We start from the raw sequence: 20,673 nt of genomic DNA, 5'->3' as shown, positions 1-20,673 counted from the left end.
CTGTGTCTGAGACTAGCATTGAATCCAGGGCTTTCTGACTCTGCTATGTCAGGCTGCCACTAAATTGTAAGTTAGGAAGTGATATTTATAGGTCTATTAAAATCGTCATTGTTACATAAATTTTGTTTGGTGGATCAGACCCCATCAAAGAACTGAAATATATAGTAAATCTTTAACCCCACTTTATTTAAGTACATGCCAGTATTTTTCCTAATTATTACAAATGAGTTCCATGGGATTATTCTCAGTGGCTATTTCAGTGCTTTTGAGGATCTTTTTAGAATGCCTAATAAATGGAGCATTACTATTGTATGAAGGGGAGAGTAGGTTTTTTCCCTAGTCTTGCCTGATCTACTGGGGCTTTGGTTCCAGAACCATACAGGGTAATGAACAGGGTAATTTGGGAGTGTTTTTCACTTTGAGGGAAAGCAAATCTGTAGGATAGCATAAATAAACTGAGTATTAAAGAGAGAGAATGTAGAAGAAAATGGGCCTCCTAACAAGTGGGAAGGTCAGGGATGGAAGAAGGAGGAAAGCACCAAAGAAAGATTTCACAGACCTTCTAATTTGGCTTAGGATCTATTGTCACCAGCCACTTGGTATGCTGATGAGAAGTAGCCAGTGATCCTTTTACTAAAGTTCAAAGTACAGTGAAGGTTACTGATGCTTGTAGATGTATCACTGTATATCTTAATAACCCAAGTCGTGTCATATGCATTCTTCCTCTCTATTTTTGTATTTCTTTATTTTGATAACCATTCATTTACTTTGAAAAATTCTTAAGAAACTCAAGTAAAAGTTTAAGTAAATATTTTTTCTTTTTAAACAGGAATCTGAAGAACTTTCTTCTGATGAAGAGATGAAAATGGCAGAGATGCGACCACCATTAATTGAAACTTCCATCAATCAGCCAAAAGTGGTGGCACTTAGCAATAATAAAAAAGGTTAGTTGTTGAAACAAAATATCAAAAATAAGTGGTTGGGGTCATTTACAATGAACATTTTATGAAAATAATATAATTTATAGTAATGCCATTACTTTAAAAACTTAATTTAGTTGAGATTTAATATTTCATAATTTGCTTTTGATTCCTTCCCTCCTCACTTTAAAGAAAGATTATGCCATTTCATCCACAGGAAATTTATTCATGGATAAGTTTTTTTTAACTTCCAACTCTTTCTCTTATATGATTCATTGGCTATGTAAAGAAGAAATTTCTATGAAACGATGTCTAGTAATTCTCCTTGTATCACAAGTTCATGTTAAAACTATTAATATAATCACAATATTTGAAGGACCTATAATTTAGGAAATTAGCAAATTTTTCTTACACGTTTTGCCTTTGGCACATAGGAAATTTTAGTGACTTAGGATCACTAGCTAGAAAGCTATCTTGTCTCACTAGGATATTTACTAGGAGTAAGATCATCCTGACTTAAACTTTTAATTATATTAAAAGAAAAATGACTTTAATTATTGAGAACACTTAACCTGGTAGGCATTTCTCAGTAATATTTTTTCCTAGGTAGTTGATGGTTTACTCTTTTAAATACCAAGGCTTTTATTCAACAATTTTACATGGAAACCTTATAAAAGGTATTTATATACAGTTCCCAGAATCTTATAGAAAAATTGTACAAGCCTGATGATTTATATTTGATCCTAGAAGTAAGAGAAAACCAGTTTAATCTAGTGAGTAAGTATAGTTTTTGTAAATCCATACTCTAGGAAAATTAGTAGGGAAAACAATGGGAAAGCTCTTGTGAGTGGAAAGCAATGAGGACCTCAACCCTGGGTAGTAGCAATGATTAGAGGAATGGAGCCATATGATAGTTGATGTGAAAATAATAATAATAAAAATATTTGACAACAGATTTGGATGTATAGGGGTGAATATGAGCGAGGAGCTGAGAGTTATGCTCTCAGGAGGTTTATCACCTAGGGCTAGACTTTTAAGTCTTAGTTTCAGTTCAGCTCCTCACACTCAACCCACATATTGATCTATCGTCATATCTTTACTACTTCTGCTACATCCCTTGTCTATATTCCTTTTCCTCTACTTAGGGCTGACTCCTCCTACTTAGGGCTCACCCATTACTCATAGCTAAAATAGCAAATTTAAGCAGCTAATAGATCAGATAAAAGGGGAAGTGAAATAGTCTAGTATATTGAGAAAATATACTCCTGTATAGAAATGGATAAGGTAGAGAGGAGCAGCATGGCTGAGATTATTTAAGGGAAAAATAGAAGTAATACTATGACCTACAGATTGCCTAGTAAGATTATGAGTTTATAAACAAAATTACAAAGCACAGAGACTTGATATAATTTGATTTTAGATCTCAACTTAAAATGTGCTCTGGTCCCTGATCTCCCCTCCCCTCAGGCAAACTTTTACAAGTAGCCTGAGGCACTTGGAGATTAAGTGATCTGCCCAGGTCATACTCAGTGTGACCAAGCCACTTTCAGATGAGAAACAATAGGATAGCTCCAGGAAACCCAGGCAGTGACAGGGAGTGGTTTCTGGTAGTCCCATGAGAAGACAGAAAAACCAAAAGGGAAATATGTGCTCAGAAAACACATTTGTCTTTCATTGTTAATTCATTGGCAATAACAATTCCGTTCAAGTCATTGAGCAATTATCAAACATTTACTATTTATCAGGCACTGTGCTAATCAGGAGGTACATAGAAATGCAACTCTGTGCATACAAGATACATACAGGGCAAATGAAAGGTAATCTCAAAGGGACAGGACTTAGGGAATTAGGGGCATGGATAAGGGAGTGCTAGGAAAGGCCTTGAAGGAAGCCACAAAAAAACAGCTGAGGAGGGGATGGAAGGATTGGGGGAGAAGGGAGATAGAGAAAGTGTGAGGGAGGACATATCAAGTAGGTTGAATAGCTATGTATTGAAGCATTTGTATAGGAAGACTGAGAAGGTAGAAAGGGACCAAGTAAAATTGTGAAAAGCTTTAGAAGTCAGATAATTTATATTAGTCCTAGAGGTAAGCAAAAAACCAGTTGAATCTAGTGAGTAAGTGTAGTTTTTCTAAGATCCATACTCTAGGAAGATTAGTAGGGAAACCAATGGGAAAGTTATTGAGGGTAGGAATCAATGAGAGCCTAAACCCTGGGTGGTAGCAATGATTAGAGGAATGGGGCCATATGATAGTTGATGTAAAAATAACAATAAAAATATTTGACAACAGATTTGGATGTATAAGGATAAATGTGAGTAAGGGACTGAGCATGATACTAAGTTGTGAGCCTGAGTGACTAGGAAGATGATATTATACATATTAGTTTGAAACCATAGTGATTAAAGTCAATTTATTTATTTCAAGTTATTTGTTATTATATATATTTTATTTGTGTATGATAACAGAGCCCATGAGTACCCCAGTTCTCAATATTGTATTGTGGGAATTACTGATTATCTCTATTGTTATTTTTTTTTTTAAGTTTTTTGCAAGGCAATGGGGTTAAGTGGCTTGCCCAAGACCACACAGCTAGGTAATTATTAAGCGTCTGAGGTCAGATTTGAACTCAGGTACTCCTGACTCCAGGGCTGGTGCTCTATCCACTGTGCCACCTAGCCACCCCTATTGTTATTTTCTACTGCCATACTTAACAGTTTTCACTCTTCCCCCAATATAATTCATAAGCAGAATTAGAAAGAAAATGTAATAGGCATTATAATATATTTAATAACATTTTGGATATGTTACAATAGCCTTATTATTTGATTAATAACAATTAGAATGGTTTTTTAAACAAGTAATTATGGTCATTGACTTTGTTATTTTTTAGAATTTGTAGGAATAAGATATAATTTTTAAGGTTACCTTTTATAAAATACTTGCCCTTATCTATGGAGAGTCCCCCCCACCCCACCCCATGAATAAGAGCATGATCTGAATGTTATTTTATTTTTCTGTAAAGTGAACTACCTAGAAATCACATGATGGTATATTAGACTGATCTGATGAAATTTTCTTCCAGATGATAAGGATGCTGATTCTTTATCAGATGAAGCCACACACAACAGCAACCAAAATAACAGCAATTGCTCCTCTCCGTCTAGAATGTCAGATTCAGTTTCTCTTAATACTGATAGTAGCCAAGACATTTCATTGTGTTCTCCATTGAAAGAAACACATATGGCTGTTATTTCCAAAATCAGGTTTGTGAACTTCTTTAAAATAAAATGGCTTATATTTATAACATAGTAGCCTTTAGATATTATCATAACATTGTAAATAAAAAAATAATACTGAAAATTTAAGGCCCACTATTGCTAAGTGCTATAAAGTTTTTCAGTTACTTGTCTGATTTATTTTATCTTTAATGTACATATGCTTTTTAGTCCTTTTAAGTGCCTTTTATATGACCAAAGAGTTTTGGCTCTTGAACTAGGTATAGATAGACAAAATGAAACAGACAGTTGAATCTGTACAGTTCATCTGCCTGGTTTGCTGTTAATAGCCAGTCTGGCAAATTCCCCCAAAACAATTTTTTTTTAATTTTCAAATTTCAAAAGACTTGTGGAGAAGAGAAGTATCATGGATTATTAAATCAAATTCACATCATGATTGGCCGTCACTGTTTGTTGAGCTTTGTAATTAATATAATTGACCAAAAAAATTGCTAATCAAAGCTCCTTGAAAGAGTGATTGATATGTAATTAATGGTTCCATTATGCTGGTATTTATTAAATGTGACTTTTAAAAAAAACAAGTAGTTCCTAGAGGAAATTAGATCATTTAGACTTGATAACAATAAATAATGATGATAATTTTAAGGTTAATTAATTAATTAGTGTGCTAATAAAACATTTTGAAGTAAGGAACAAATAGCTGTTTTATTTAAAGATCAAAGCCTGATAAGTATTGAGTTAATATCACAGAGTATACTACTGAATTATATTCTTATTTTTTCAGACATTTTGAAGCAAATCTACTTTGAATCCTTTGAATAGTTCTAAAAGAGACATAAGCTTTTATCTTAAATTCATTTTTTGGGTCAAGGGCAAGGTTCTTAATCTTTTTTGTGTCATGGGAGTCTGATCTTTCTCAGAATAATGCTGTTTTTTAAAAATTCATCTTAAAAGGTAATGAGAAAGTACAGTGGTGATGAGCCTGGATTAGACTATTCCCCTCTTGTAAGAAAATTGTGTAGATACAACCTTTTTCATAGTCTGGAGACTAAGAGAACTTAGGAAAGTTGGGTAGACGTGTCTACATGTATATGTCTTGCACTGGGTTTATTGAGTGAACAGTCTTGTTTTTGAAAAATTTCAATAAGTGGTTCGGAGCAAAAAAAAAGGTTAACAAAAATAAGGTTGTAATATTTTCTTTTGCTAGGGATAGAGCTCTTGAGAACCATCCATAACCCCCTTTATCTATGGACTCCAGGTTAAAAACCTTATCTGAAGTGAATCATATCTATATACATTTCACAGATTGACTCTCAAACCTTGCACTATTATTTTTTTTAGGGTTTTTTTTGCATGACAATGACGTTAAGTGATTTTCCCAAGATCACACAGCTAGGTAATTATAAAGTGTCTGAGATCTGATTTGAACTCAGGTCCTCCTGACTCCAGGGCCAGTGCTCTATCCACTGTGTCCCTAACTGCCCCCCTGCACTGTTATTTAAGCAGAGATGGAAATTGTTTATTTCATTTGCCATAAAATAGGAATTTTGATTCAGCAACAGTGTGACTGACCTTTGAATTTAACTTTTAAATTTATAGTTTGACATAAGAATCATGTCATTCATATAATGAAGGAAAAGCTATGTTTTTATGTTGCTAGATCCCTTATTATTAAAGAAGACTTGTTTTATTCTGTGCTGCCTAAGGAAAGATAAGGTTCCAAAGAATGTTTTGGAGATTAATAATTTGAATATTAATTGAATACTGCATATTCAGAGTGCTCAAGTATTTTATTTGTTTGATTATATAATCATATCTCTTAAAATTTTGGAACATTTGTGGGCAGTTAAGTACAGCATAGTAATGTGGAATTAAACAATTTAAGTACCCTTGTATTCTCTATTAAAGTTCTTTAGAAAATTTAGGCAGTTAGTTGTTCATTTCACCACCTAGTGGCATAATTAATTACTATTTGATATGAATAATTTAAGAATCCACAATTTCTTTAATATTATAACAGTATGAGTCTCTTAACCTCATGAAGGCATTTGACCCTTTTCTCACTACTTTAAACCTATCTCATTTTATAGCATTTTATGACTTTAGTCTATTCACCAATAAACTAAATTTAAATTAAATTAATCCTTTTTCTTCTCTTTTCACACATGTTTCACACATGTTTGTGTGCATGTGATTGTTAACAAAAATTAGATTTGAGAAATATCAGTAATTTTTCTCCATGTTGTTTTGCTTGGTAGTAATTCAATATATAGTATTTGATTATTTTTCATTTTTGATATAATCTTCAATTTGTATTATTGCTTTAGTTTGACTTCATATTTTTGATTTTTAAAAACTAAAAGGGAAATGATTAATTAGATTAATTAGATTTTAATTGCCAGCATTTATAATAGTTGTATTTTTGTCATTTCTAAGAATTATTCTTTGTTTTAGGCAAGAAGATGAAAATTTTAATAATCTTTTACAAAATGGTAGTGATTTAAGTAACTCAGCAGAAGAAAAATTCAAAGCCCATGAGAAAAAAATTTTCAATTTGACAGAATATGATTTGAACATTGAAGAGAGATTGACTATATTGGAGAAAGATGTTAATCTAAAAACCACTACTGAAGACCCTCAAAAATTAGATCAAATCAACAGAAATCTTAATAAACTCACAATTAATAATACATTTCAATCAGAAACAAAGGAAAGATCAAAGATAACACAAGAATTAGAATCAGCAAATTTAATGAATAATGCTAAAGAGGAAACTGAGCACTTGGAAAATGGAAATAAGTATCCAAATCTAGATTCGATAAATAAACTTAATGGACATTCTGTAGACCTTGCAGAGTCTCCTCAGAGGACTGAGCAACTTAAGGATTCTGCCCTTGATTCTCAGCCTTCTGTGGATATGTGTGTTTCAAAAAGTACTGAGGATTTGTCCCCCCAACGAAGTGGACCAGCTGGGGCTGTTATAAAATCTCATAGTGTAACAAATATGGAGACTGGAGGACTGAAAATATATGAAATTTTGAATGACAATAGTCCACAGCAGCCAAATTCAGCAGTCAAAGCAGTATCATCTGGCATTGATGGAAAAAACATAGTCCGGAGTAAGTCGGCCACACTTCTCTATGATCAGCCTTTGCAGGTGTTTACTGGCTCCTCTTCAAGTTCTGACTTAATATCATGTACAAAAACCATATATAAATTTGATTCAAATCACAACCCAGAAGATATTAACATAGGAAGAAGTTCTGGAACATCTGGTACACATTTTGTACCTCAGTTGTATGGTCCCCCACAATATAATGTCCAGTACAGTAGCAGTGCTACAGTCAAGGATACTTTGTGGCACTCCAAGCAAAATGCCCAAGTTGATCAAGGCAGTTTACCCCCTCCACGTCTTCTTAGATCAGAAAGCACGGAAAACCCTAATTATGTAAAACATTCTGCAAATATGAATTTCTCTAACCATAACAATGTTCGAGCTAATGCTTCATACAGCTTACATCAGAGGATGGGACCAACAAGGCTTATGGATATGTGGGCAGTCCCACAAAATGACAGACTTGTTCCTGGAGCAGGCCGAAATACACTTCAGAGACAAAGTAGCATATCCTCTACAGCCTCTGTAAATCTTGGTGACCCAGGTCCCACCAGGAGACCCCAGATTCCTGAGGGAGATTATTTAACCTATCGAGAATTGCATTCAGTGGGAAGAGCTCCACTGATGATATCAGGATCACAAAGACCCCTTTCTGCAAGAGCTTATAGCATAGATGGTCCAAATGTAGCTCGACCTCAGAGTGCTCGACCCTCTGTTAATGAAATACCAGAAAGAACTATGTCAATTAGTGATTTTAATTATTCACGGACTAGTCCTTCAAAAAGACCAAATCCAAGAGTCAGTTCCGAGCATTCTTTATTAGAACCTCCAGGAAAAAGTAAAGTCCCTCATGACTGGAGAGAACAAGTACTGCGACACATTGAGGCTAAAAAACTAGAAAAGGTAACTCTTCTTCATGAATGTATTTTTTGTCTTCTAATCAAAATGATCTTGCTGTGTGTGTGTGTGTGTGTGTGTGTGTGTGTGTGTGTGTGTGTGTGTCTATGTCTGTCTGTGTAGAGTAAATTTATTTATTCTGAATTGGTATATAATTTTGATTCCTTTTTTGTGTGGATTGACCCAAGAACTTTCTTCCGGCTTTCAAATTTTATGATTCTATCAGAGTGGGGTTGTAACATCTGTTGTTACATATAACTCAAGAATGAATTTTCCTTCATAGCCGCTTCATCCCTCAAATTTCTTAACACATGCTAATGGCTTAGGGAGTTGTAAATTTTCTGTTTTTCATTAACATTTGCCTACTGTTTTCCATTAAATTTAGTATAAGGAGGAGTTGATCACATTATAAAAATCATATAAATATTATTGCAAATAGCTCTTGTAATTGTTTTCATGTTGCTTGCCTCATGTTCTTCAAACTAACTCTCTTGCTCACACCTCAGTGGTTTTATGCCTTTTAAAAACTTGTAGGGTTCTGTTCATTAGATGGTAATCCTAGCTTATTTTATTTCACTTAACTTTATGGCCAATGGGATGTTTATGGGCACCACATCTCTGAATTTATGAACTCAATCTTTAAAAGACATTTATTCACTTCCTTTAAAAAAAACCGTAGAAATGCAACTCTGCTATTCTGCCATCAAGTAGAGGTGGAGGGAATGCCTTAATTAAAATCCAAAATGCAGAATGTATACTTTGCTTATAATTGATTCAAATTTTTCCTAATTTAAAATCATTTACTATTTCTAGCTTAACTCATTAAAAATAAAACTGAAAGTAGCTGAACTTCTAAGTAACCTTAAGCAATCATGCTTAAAATGATATTTTAGCTAAATTTTATAAAAACCTTTAATACAACTGAATATATTCATTAATCCTTAGTTTTTCCTTTACCATTTTAAGCCTTATCTTTTTTTTTTTAGGTTTTTGCTAGGCAATGGGGTTAAGTGGCTTGCCCAAGGCCACACAGCTAAGCCTTATCTTAAAAACAAAAACTTCATAGCAGGAAGGCCTTGGTTTTGGAGTTAGCTCAGTTTCAAAGCATCTTTGATCTTTGAACATGGGCCAGTTTCTTTCTCTGTCTTAGCTACAAATAGTTAATATACATTTTGAGATACATCTATATATAGATGTGTGTATATGTATAGAGAGACAGAGAGAGATGTGTGTGTATATATTATATATGTATATATTATATGTGTGTGTGTGTGTGTGTGTGTGTGTGTGTATATATATATATATATATATATATATATATATATACATATATGAACTTGGTTTGTTTTCCTACTCTGAAAAAGATCAAGGATCTTCTGCTAATATGAAGTAATAAAACTTTTTTTATGTACTTTTTCCTCATTGACAAGTATATTACCATTTTGATAGAAAAATCAAACTGAACCTTCTTTATCTCCATCTTTGTCCAGAATACTTCAAATAACTATGAGTCTCATCAAGTTGGTTGATAAAGTTCAGAGCTTAAAGTAGTAAGAGAAAAGATCTGAATTAGCCACTGAAAGAAATAAGGAAATCTATTAGATGAATCAGTGAGAGTCTAGTTAGAATTGGAAGCAATAAATTTGTATTCAGCCTAGTTAGCATGTTATCTTGACATCCTCCAGCACTGCCCAGGTATCTATGAGTAAAAGTGCAAGTTTGGGAAGGTCACGTAGGGGGGACATTAACAGAGTGGAAGTAATAGAAGTCAAGAGGAGATGGCTGTGTTGATATAAATTTAATGAGGAAGGCCAAAGACATTATAGAAGTAACATCACTAAGTCAAAACAATATAAGGTAGTTGAAAAATGAATCCAAAATGGCAATGATCCTGTCTCATGTCAGAGGATATCTTCACCTAGTATTGCCACACTTAAGGGCACCAATTCAACTAATATTTATTAATTATTCAATTATAATCATTTAATTATTCAGAGTTGAAATAAGGGATAATACCTGTTTAGAGCTTTTGGTTCAAGAGCATATGAGATATATGCATTGATATTGTTTTTTGTCCTTCGTTTTTTTTTTTATTTTTTTCTTATTTAAGGCAATGGGGTTAAGTGATTTGCTCTAGATCACACAGCTAGGTAATTATTAAGTGTCTGAGGCTGGATTTGAACTCAGGTCCTCCTGACTCCAAGACCAGTGCTCTATCTACTGTACCACCTAGCTGCTCCTTGTCCTTCATCTTTAAAGATTTTATTTATTTTTGAGTTTTACAAATTTCCCCCCAATCTTACTTCTCTCCCTATACCCCTCCCACAGAAAGTAATTTGTCAATCTTTGCATTGTTTCCATGTTGTACATTGATCCAAATTGAATGTGATGAGAGAGAAATCATATCCTTAAGGAAGAAACATAAAGTATAAGATCAGACAATAAGTTTTTTTCCCAAATTAAAGGGAATAGTCCTTGAATTTCGTTCAGACTCCATGGTTCTTTATCTGGATATAGATGGTATTCTCCATTGCAGAGAGACCCAAATTGTCCCTGATTTGTTGCACTGATGGATTAAATGAGTCCCTCAAGGTTGATCATCACCCCCATGTTGCTGTTAGGGTGCACAGTGTTTTTCTGGTTCTACTCATCTCATTCAGCATCAGTTCATGCAAATCCCTCCAGGCTTCCATGAATTCCTGTCCCTCTTGGTTTCTAATAGAACAATAGTGTTCCATGACATACATATACCACAGTTTGCTAAGCCATTCCCCAGTTGAAGGTTTGTCCTTCATTCTTGAAGGAAGACCCTGACCTAAGGGTGATGATGCCACAACATGCAAATGAGTTGGATTTAAATAAGAGAAGTGCTAAGTCACTAACTTCACTTTCTTCTTTGGAACTATCTGGCTCCAGTGGTTCAGACATGAATCAGAACAACTTTTATGGCCCTGGATGCAGAGGGAAACCTTGACTTTTTAAAGCTAGGTCTTTCCCAGATCATTAAGGTTAGGTGAGAGAAAAGAGGCCAAAAATCACTACTTCTGAACCAGAAAAAGAAAAAAATTGTTGGGAGGTAAGACCTTCAGGGTATCTCAGTGATTAAGGCTGGTGAGAAAGAAAAGAAGGGTGGAACCTCTTTTGTATAGTCCTCCCTCACCGCCCCCCCCACACACACACACACAAAATCTGGGAGGAGGAAACCCTTAGGTTTTCTGGCCAAAACAGAAAAAAAAATGCTATTTGAATTCACTCTGAACAAATCAGGGCCCAAAGAATTGTTGGCCAGGCAAAGAGTCAGTGTGATTTGGGGCCTGCAAACCCCAGACCTTTAGGCAGAGAACTCGCAAATTTGGGAAGAAAGGAAAGAAGGGAGGGAGGGAGGAGCTGCGTAGCCCTACTTTGCCAACAGTGGAGCTACTCTTATTACTCAACAGAGGTTATTTTTTTACCTTAGTTTTCAAAGAAGACCATGACATCAGGGATGACAGGCAAGTGAATTGGGTTTAAGTGAAGGTGTGCTGTGCAAAGTCACCAGCCTTATTTTCTCTTCCAGAGTCATCTGGGTCCAGTGACCAGATGCATAGGAGAGATTCAGGCTTAGTGAGAACATGGAGAGAAGAGAGATCACTTTGAGGTAACAAGGACATTTATGGAAGAAATGTCATCCAAGTCAGGCCTTATTAGAAAGGAAGAATTTCAAGAAGAAAGATACAGAATTAACAAGCAATGGCTTGAACATAGGCACAGGGTTAAGAAGGGGCAGAATGATATCAAGTGATAGCAAGGAGTCAAATTTGATTGGGCATATAACATGTGGAGGATGTGATCAACTTGCAAAGGTAGTTTGGAACCATTTTTTGAGAGGTGTGGAGGATGAATGACCCTTTTTAAGTAAAAAAATTTGCATTTCTTTGGAATAAAAACACAAATAAAGGTTTTTAAGGAGTGAAGGGATGTGGTGAGACCTGTGCATTATAAAGATTAACCTATCAGTTGTGCATAGAATAAATTTGGAAAGATTGAAAAAAAAACAAGAGGGATAGAGATCACTCAAGAGGCTTATTACAGTACTTTACATAAGAGGTAATGAGGACTATAATGGCAACAATGGGAAATAAAAAGGAGTGGAGGAAAGGAAAAAATGAGATATTATAAAGGTAACAATGACAGGACTTAAAATGAATATGGGAACCGAAGGAAAAGAGTTAAAAGCTGTCCATGGAAAAGTCAAGTTAAGAAATAGAATTAACAAGGCAAGATAATTTCAGTTTTGTTTAAGTTGAGTTTGAAGTGATGATAAGATACTCTACAACTGGAGATAGGTTGGAGTTGGAGATAAAGATTTGATTATCATCTGAATAGATGTGATCAATAAAGCTAAGATTGAATTGGTTTCTAAGTTGTAAGAGTTTAGAGAAATGAGAAAGGACAGATTTGAAGGGGAGGCAAGGAATGTTCACATTTACAAAAGAGAAAGAAAAGTTGTCAGCTAAGAAACACATCATACAATCCTAGAAAGGATAGCTCAAGCAGAAAGAGTTATCAAAAGAGAAGTTATCACATTTTATCACACTTGATGATAAGAAAGTCATTCTTAGAAACAGTTTCATTAGTGGTAGAGAAAAAAACATCATTGAAGGATGATGAGGAAGAATGATTGGATAGTGAAAAAATTTTGACAGTGAAGGGGATTAAAAGAAAAACAATTATGAAAGCTTGAAGATACATGATAAAGTATGGAGTGGAGAATTTGTTTTTTTCCTTATGATAGGGCATATAAATATGTGTTTGTCGATAAGAAGGGAAAGAGCCAGCAGAGAAACTAAAGATGAAGAGGGGAGGGAAGAAGACTGAAGGAATACAATCCTTGATGAGAAATTAGATTGTGGATGACATCAGAGACATGGGTTAGCTTTGACAAGGAAGAAAACCACCTCACTTGCTTCAGTAGGAGGAAAAAAAAGTCATTTTGTAAAGATCTTTTCAGTCAAATAAAGGGCAAACATGCTTACAGATTGCTTTACAGATTTGGGTAAAATAGAATTTGGAGTGAGTATGGGGGGATGCAAAAGTGAAACTTTTAATAAATGAAACTATGTGGAGCCAATTGAGAAGAAAGAATAAATTCTATAGTTGATCTAGTCAACATAGTTTCATGACATCCTCCAGCATTGGAAGGCAGATCAAGAGTAATAGTGCAGATGAATGTAGACTATGCAGATTTGACAGCGGTGTCAGTGGTAACAAGTTAAAGGTTTTTGAAACAAGGATGAAAATTTGATCATTATTGAAATGGTGCATCATTGGGTCGTGTTATAAAATGAGAAGGAAGTGAAATAATAGCATCATTTAATGAACTGGGGGAAAAGAAAGGAATCAAGTGAGCCATCAAAGCATTTCAGAAGTACAGAGGACAGACCAAAATTAAGACAAAAACTTAGCTAAGCAGAATAACTTTCACAATAATTTTAAGATTACTCATATATTTTCTATGTATCTTATGTCATAGTGTCTCTTCCTTCAGAACATAAGTTCAGTACTGTGAAGTAAACAAAAGAAGCATAATACCAAGTTTCTGAACTCAAGGATTTTCCTATCTTGTCCAAAAGACAAGATTTTTTTACATATATATGAAACAATTCAGAACAGTATTTAAATAACTTTGAAGATCTGTGATTTTGTCACTGTGATTTGCACCTTTTGATATAAATTATAATTCCTTATTGACTTAATTGGTGGTATCTGAAAGGTATGTCAAGAAAATATGAAGGAAAAAAAAAGAAAGAAAATATGAAGGACCTCTTTGCACTTAACTAGACCACTGTTTAGGCCACAAAACTGTTACCCACCACCAGCTATGTATGTGAAGAATTTCTAGCTTTAGATTTGCCAGAGCAGAATGTAAGGCACTGTAGTGTTGTTGAGTCATTTCAGCATGTCCAACTCTCTGTGACACCATTTGGAGTTTTCTTTTTTCTTTTTTTCATTTGGAGTTTTCTTAAAAAAAGATTTGTTTGTAATTTCCTTCTCCAGTTCATTTTAGAGATGAAGAAAGACAAATAAATAGGGTTAAGTGACTTGTGACTTAAGTTACACAGCTTGTCAGTATCTGAGGTGACATTTAATCTCAGGTCTTCCAGACTCCAGTCCTAGAGTTCTATCCACTTCATCTCCTAGCTGCCCATGTTATAACTGTGCTGTTAGAGCCTTCAAGAATTGAAGATCATTTTTCATGTCACAATGAGGTGTCAAAAGAGGACTATAGTGGAGGCTGGGAAATAGGGCAATCAGACAATTATTATAAATTCTATTTTACATTATTCCCATATACTCCTTTGTGGTGCTGCTGCTAACTGATGAGACTGAGGGTCCACAGCCACAAGCCTAAAAGCTGTATTGCCACCCTCATCCCCAGGATTAGAAGTAAACATTTATTAAATGTCTAGTATATGCAAGACTTTAAACACTCAAAGAACTCATTGCAGTGAGAGAGATAGCAGAATGAATATAGGGTTTGAGGAAGGAGCACTGTTGCTCTAGGAGGATGGGAAACAACCACTTTCATCAGCCCAGAGGTGGAGAATATAGCATTGTGTGAGACTGAATTATTAGGTGATTTATATGTCAAATAGTTAAGTCCATAGTTGAGGAATTGTTTTGTTGCTGGGGATTGGTGTCATCAAGGTGAAAGAATTCACATATAGCCCTGGAATTTTAAAATCTCTCAGGAGTTATTATACAAGCCTGCAAAATTGACAGATTAAAATCTTTTCCTGGAGAAGCAGCAAGCAGCTTATAAGCTGTTTGAGATCAGGATTGAACAATAAAAAGTTAAGGGAGATTTAAGTGAGAGAAAAAAATGAAAAGGAAAATAGCCAGGCTAGGAGGGAAAGGATAGACAGCCATAAATGCTGGCTTAGTCCGACCACATGGCATAGAGGTCCATAGTTCTCCAGCAGGCCTAGGCCAAGAGCACATGGACTAATTTAGAAAGAAAGGGAGAAAGTTCTCTGTCCTTGGAAGAGGAAGGTAGGGTGAAGAAAGAGGTCAACTTCTCTTGCAGTTGACTTAAATGCACTTCTGCAACTGGTTGGACAAGGGTGGTACTTGGAGAGTGATCCAGAACCTGGCTCCAGGTAGTCTGCTACATACTGGTCTTTCCTTTCCCAAGGTGCATGAGCTCTGAATCTAAGAGGTTATTTCCTGTCACTCCAGCACAAGCTTTGACACATCAATGGCCAAAGTCAGGTAGACTGGAAACCAGAAACTGGAGGAAGGAGAATGAGCCAAGGCCACTCGCATATTGAGCAATTCACATTTAACAATGGAGTAAATTTGAACAACTAGGAGTTCCCCAGATAGGCACAGACTATGTTTTCCTTCCACATAATTTGTTTCTAATCACATCTATGTCCATAATTTCCTGCATCAGTTTGACATGAACAGACCTTTGTTTTAGGAAAATTACTTTTTATTGTTTTGAAGAGTATGAATTGGAGTGAGGAAGAGACTTAAGGCAAAGAGACCAAAACTGAGACTATTTTAGTTGTCCAGACAAGATGTGATTAAAATTGTCCCCACATCCTGCTAATAAATTTTGATGATTTGGAGGTAAGATGTTGAAACTTGGAGAAAAGAAAGCCTGAATATGTACACATAGACTATAAAGGAGATAAGTTTGTCTTCTTACTGATTATGTAGCTTTTGAAAGCAGGCAAGTAAATTTCAAGGGGATGCTTAGCCTCAGCAGTCAATGTTAATATTAGTTCTATTAATGTATGCCAAAATTCCCTTTCTTCCTCATGACTTCTAGAAAGTAAGAGATCACTGGTAGATTCAATATACCAGGATCTGGTTCTTTGCTTCACAAAGACTATCAAAGTAATACAGTCTCCACTTGTATTTTTTTTTTAATTTTTGTCCTTTTGAGTGGACTTAATTGTCTTGTGAAGAGAGGACCTTGTTGCTTGTACTAATAGTTTTGTTTTTTTAGGTTTTGCAAATGGGGTTAAGTGGCTTGCCCAAGACCACACAGCTACCACCAGCAAGTTACCCCTGTATTAATAGTTTTTTTTTTTTTGTCAAATTTGTTTCCACCTCAGGATTTTTTTGGGGGGGTAGAAACATTTTTTAAAAAACTTAACTGAGGGTCAGCTAGATGGCTCAGTGGATAGAGCACCAACCCTGGAGTCAGGAGGACCTGAGTTCAAATTCAACCTCAGACACTTAATTGCCTGGCTGTGTGACCTTGGGCAAGTCATTTAACCCCATTGCCTTAAATAAATAAAATTTAAAAAACAACTGAAATAAATAAGGATGAGGTAACTTTGAAAAATATATTGTGTACCCTGAGGTAGAGAGTGTATGTTTAAATGTTTACAGCTTTATGGCTGGATGAATGTCTTTTAGATGTGACTTCAGTTCTGCTTCCTAACACTTTCTATAAGATATTGGTAATAAGTAAATTATCATTATTAAATAAATAAACATCATTCATGTATTGTCTTCCTTAATGTTCAAATATGTAAATACTTTATTTACATGTGATTTATGTGTACTTTGTATGTCTTAATAGGCTTCAAAGTTATGTGTAACAATGGCATTGACAGTTGACTTGTTTGCATGTTATTACTTCTGCATGTCATTGAGTATACTTTTGTATACAAGTCTATGTATATAACATGTCCTGTGGTTTTTGCATGCTGCACTAATCACTGTTAAATCTGTCCCCTCTTTATTCAGAGCATGCTGTCTAGGTCCTTTAATTCCAATTTTGCTGCAGTAAGCAGCTTTCACTATGGCAGCTCTAGGGATCTGCACGGCAGCCAAGGCAGTCTTGCCTTGAGTGTTGCAGACGGAAGAGGTTCTGGTGGGCACATGTTTCGTGTGAGTACCTACACTAGATCAGTCTTTTCAATACATAGAAGAAAAAGAAGTTTAAAGTGTTCTGTTCATGATTAATAAAATGACTTTCTCTTCTTTTAGTTAGGAATCTTGATGTCCAGTTATGCTACTATTCAGCATTGAACCTTTAAACTTTATTTAAACTCCTTAGCTTTCAGTTTTGGTTATGAGTAATAATATCAACTCTCAGTTATCTACACTGGTATATGGGTTTCTTTTAAAATTCTCTTTAGCTTGCAAATTTTTTTTCTTCTAATCTTAAAATTTGTTTTCATTTCCTGTGTACTTACCAATAATATACTTAATGAAGGAAAACCTGTCCAGGATTTAAGGTAGAGGTCACAGATAATCCAAGAAGAACAAGATAAGTTACACTTAGATAATTAAGAATTAACCAATTAAAAATACAACTTAGTCCTGAGTTGTCAAGAATTATTAAGTAAATGCCAAAAATTTTTAGAAGTTTCTAAATATGATTTAATGCAAGACTGGATAAAATAAATCTTATATACTGTGGAAAAATCACAGCCCACAGTATTTGAGTATCCTGATTTGGAGGAAGGGTAGAGGTATATAACCAAGATCCATTTTAATGTTCTTTCTATAGCAACCTTCAAGTAGGCAGTGACATTGCAAGAACTTAAAGTCTGTGAACAAAAATTTCTGAAAGGACTTCCCTCCTACTTGATAGGACCTTTTCATCCTACAGTGAGACTTTGTTGATCTCATCTTTATCCACTTTCAAGGATTGAGCTACTCGGCCCCTGTCCTAGGATGAGTCCAGCATTACCTTTTTGATTTTTTTTTTCTTCCTCTTAGCTTCCTCTGCCCACCTCCACAGTAGTAGCTCTTGGTTACTGGGTTCGTTCTGTCTTTGTTTGGTTTTGGTTTTGGTTTTTGCAAGGCAGTGGGGTTAAGTGACTTGCCCAAGGTCACAAAGCTAGGTTAATTATTAAGTGTCTGAGGTTGGATTTGAACTCAAGTCCTCCTGACTCCAGGGTCAGTGCTAACTGTGCCACCTACCTACCCCAGGTTCATCCCATCTTGAGTAGAACTCACTCTTAATTGCCTTGATCTGAGGTTAAAAGAAAGAAAATGAAAATCCTAAAACAGATCTAGTTTAGATATTCTGACTTCTCTCACCACAGGCTGTTTCTCATAACTATGACCTGCCATTGGTCATGTTTTTTCCTTTTTAATTCTGGGGCTTTGAGCCCAATGTCTTGTTTTGCTTTTAGTGAACAAATATATGATATCTCTACCTTTTAGGAGGATAAGAAATAGTTACAAATTTGAACTTGAACTTGGAGTTTCTGCTGGTGATTTAAAAATTGGTGAGATTTGTCATAAAAAAGTCTCAGGCCAGGGAAAAGCAGTGTTAACAAGGACTGTCAAAGCTGGTTGAAAATTCGACTTAAACATTAATTAGCAGCCACAACTGGGCATAGTTTCTAAACATAGTTTCTAAATCAAACCAAATACTTAAGGATTTATAAATAGTCTGTGGGATTTTAGAATGAAGTGGATTTCCTCTTTTTTAAAATTTAAATTTTTTTTTTGGCGGGGTAAGACAATGGGGTGATTTGCCCAAGGTCCTGTTTGAACTCAGGTCCTCCTGACTCCAAGGCTGGTGCTCAAACCACTGCACCATCTAGCTGCCCCTAATTTTTTTTTATTTTATTTTTTAGGTTTTTGCAAGGCAGTGGGGTTAAGTGACCAAGGTCACACAGCTAAGTAATTATTAAGTGTCCGAGGTCACATTTGAACTCAGGTCCTCCTGATTCCGGTGTTCTATACACTGTGCCACCTAGCTGCCCCTGAAGTGAATTTCCTAAAGTTAACAGTTGTACTAAGCTGGTTTTAAACTTTTCTTGAAAGAACTCAGAATCTGCTCACTTATCTAAAACTATATATTTATATATATATGTGTGTGTGTGTGTGTGTGTGTGTGTATATATATATATATATATATATATATATATATATATATATATATATACACATGTCTTTAGGTCATGTCTTTTTTTAATTCTATTATCTCCCTGTTGTTGTTGTGTTGTTTGAAAATAATTAGATAATAGTAAATAAAAGACTGTTGTGGAATACCCCATGCCCCAAAAGAAAGTTTATAAGATACTTATTTTAATGGGATATAAGCTCTTTTCAAACCAATCATTCAACCAATTAATCAAATCAAAAAAGAATATTAAAAAGAGATCTGTTGTAATCTATATGTTCACTGTTACAGGTTTGCTTTGTTAGATTAAACATTGTCATGTAATTGATTAAATATTTGATTGGATTCATACCACCTTATTAATTACCCACTTTTTCCTAATTTTCCCTTCAGAATCATCTTATTGCTTTAACATTTTTAAGGCACATTTGTTTAATTTTTTTTTATTTTCCCCCCCTCATTTCAAGCATCCCCAGATATGCGATAGTCCTGGAGATCCAAGCCAAGATGATGTTTTCCTTTCAGGACAGCAGAACTACTCATCTGCTACATATAGTCACAAAGATGTTCTTCCAGACAGCTTGAAGAAAGTAGGTGTTTAGGAAATAAATAGTATAGTATCTATAAGATTATACTTTTTAGGTTATAAACCATAAAAATGATGTAGAGTTTGACATTCTAAGTAGTTATTTGAGATTTTCTAAATAGTGGACTTTAAAAAGTTTAAAGTAGGATTTTGATTTTACTGCAGGTCCTGTTTCCCAGTGCCTTCAAAGATTTTTTTATGTTAAGATAATATGATAGATATCAGTAATGTTTTTGAAACAGGATAATGTGACACACACAAATAATATTGTCTTTTGAGCTTGAGTTCCAGTATTGCTAGAGTCTTTTTCATACTCAGGTACATAAATCCCTTGAATAGAGTCCTATTCTGAATACCTAATTAAATCAGTGTTCCAGAGGCTGCATGATAGAGTGGAAGACTGCTAAGATTTGATCAAAGGAGATGAAATCGTAGCTCTCCCCCTCCATTCTAGATGTGTTATCTTGAACAAATCATTTCATCTCTCTGGGATGCCACTTCCCATGAGTTTTAATTAGGGAGCTGAACTAAATGAATTTGATCCTATAAAACTAGGTTTAAGTTATCTCAATATTATTAAGTTACCTTATTCTATAAACTGTTTATAATTACTGGTGATAAATTTGTGCTTTTTACTCATTATACCTCAGATATCTGGATTGATTTGCTTGTTTTAGTCACATAGATAGTACTATTCTAAAGCAAATTATTGCTCAGGGATTTTTTAAAAATCAGATTTTTTAAAAATCCTGTGTGCATTTAGACATAATACACAGCCTCTTTATCATTCATTTATTATCCTTTCTTCTCTTTGTTTCAATAAAAATATTATTAAGTACCTACCCTATGCAAAGCACCATGCTAAGGCACTAAAGATGAAAAAAATGACAAAGTCCTTGACTTCAAGGAGCTTACAATTTAATAAGGGAAAAAGAGGGAAGATCTGATACAAGGTAGGAAGATCTTGGAGATTGCATTTTATTTTCTAGATAATTCAGGAACCACTGAAGGATCTTGAGCATAGCTATTCTTTAATTATGTTTCAAAGGAATC

The 20,673-nt window shown here is 34.8% G+C and overlaps 1 protein-coding gene across 7 annotated transcripts in view; it reads left to right on the top strand.

The window, feature by feature from the left end:
• ERBIN (erbb2 interacting protein) overlaps nucleotides 1–20,673 on the top strand; it is a 202,214-nt gene that overhangs the window by 170,347 nt on the left and 11,194 nt on the right. For 3 of the 7 annotated variants that reach the window (XM_074206738.1, XM_074206731.1, XM_074206732.1), the window contains 5 exons: nucleotides 830–944; nucleotides 4,005–4,185; nucleotides 6,613–8,176; nucleotides 16,916–17,059; nucleotides 19,502–19,624. In XM_074206738.1, coding sequence (XP_074062839.1) covers nucleotides 830–944; nucleotides 4,005–4,185; nucleotides 6,613–8,176; nucleotides 16,916–17,059; nucleotides 19,502–19,624 — 2,127 coding nt within the window. The remainder of the gene's footprint in view (nucleotides 1–829; nucleotides 945–4,004; nucleotides 4,186–6,612; nucleotides 8,177–16,915; nucleotides 17,060–19,501; nucleotides 19,625–20,673) is intronic. The other 4 variants (XM_074206736.1, XM_074206735.1, XM_074206734.1 and 1 more) reach the window with 3 other exon arrangements.

This window comes from Macrotis lagotis, chromosome X (assembly GCF_037893015.1).
Source record: "Macrotis lagotis isolate mMagLag1 chromosome X, bilby.v1.9.chrom.fasta, whole genome shotgun sequence".
Taxonomy (NCBI): domain Eukaryota; kingdom Metazoa; phylum Chordata; class Mammalia; order Peramelemorphia; family Peramelidae; genus Macrotis; species Macrotis lagotis.
The sequence above is the reverse complement of the archived record's forward strand: the minus strand, read 5'-3'. Positions and strand labels throughout refer to the sequence as shown.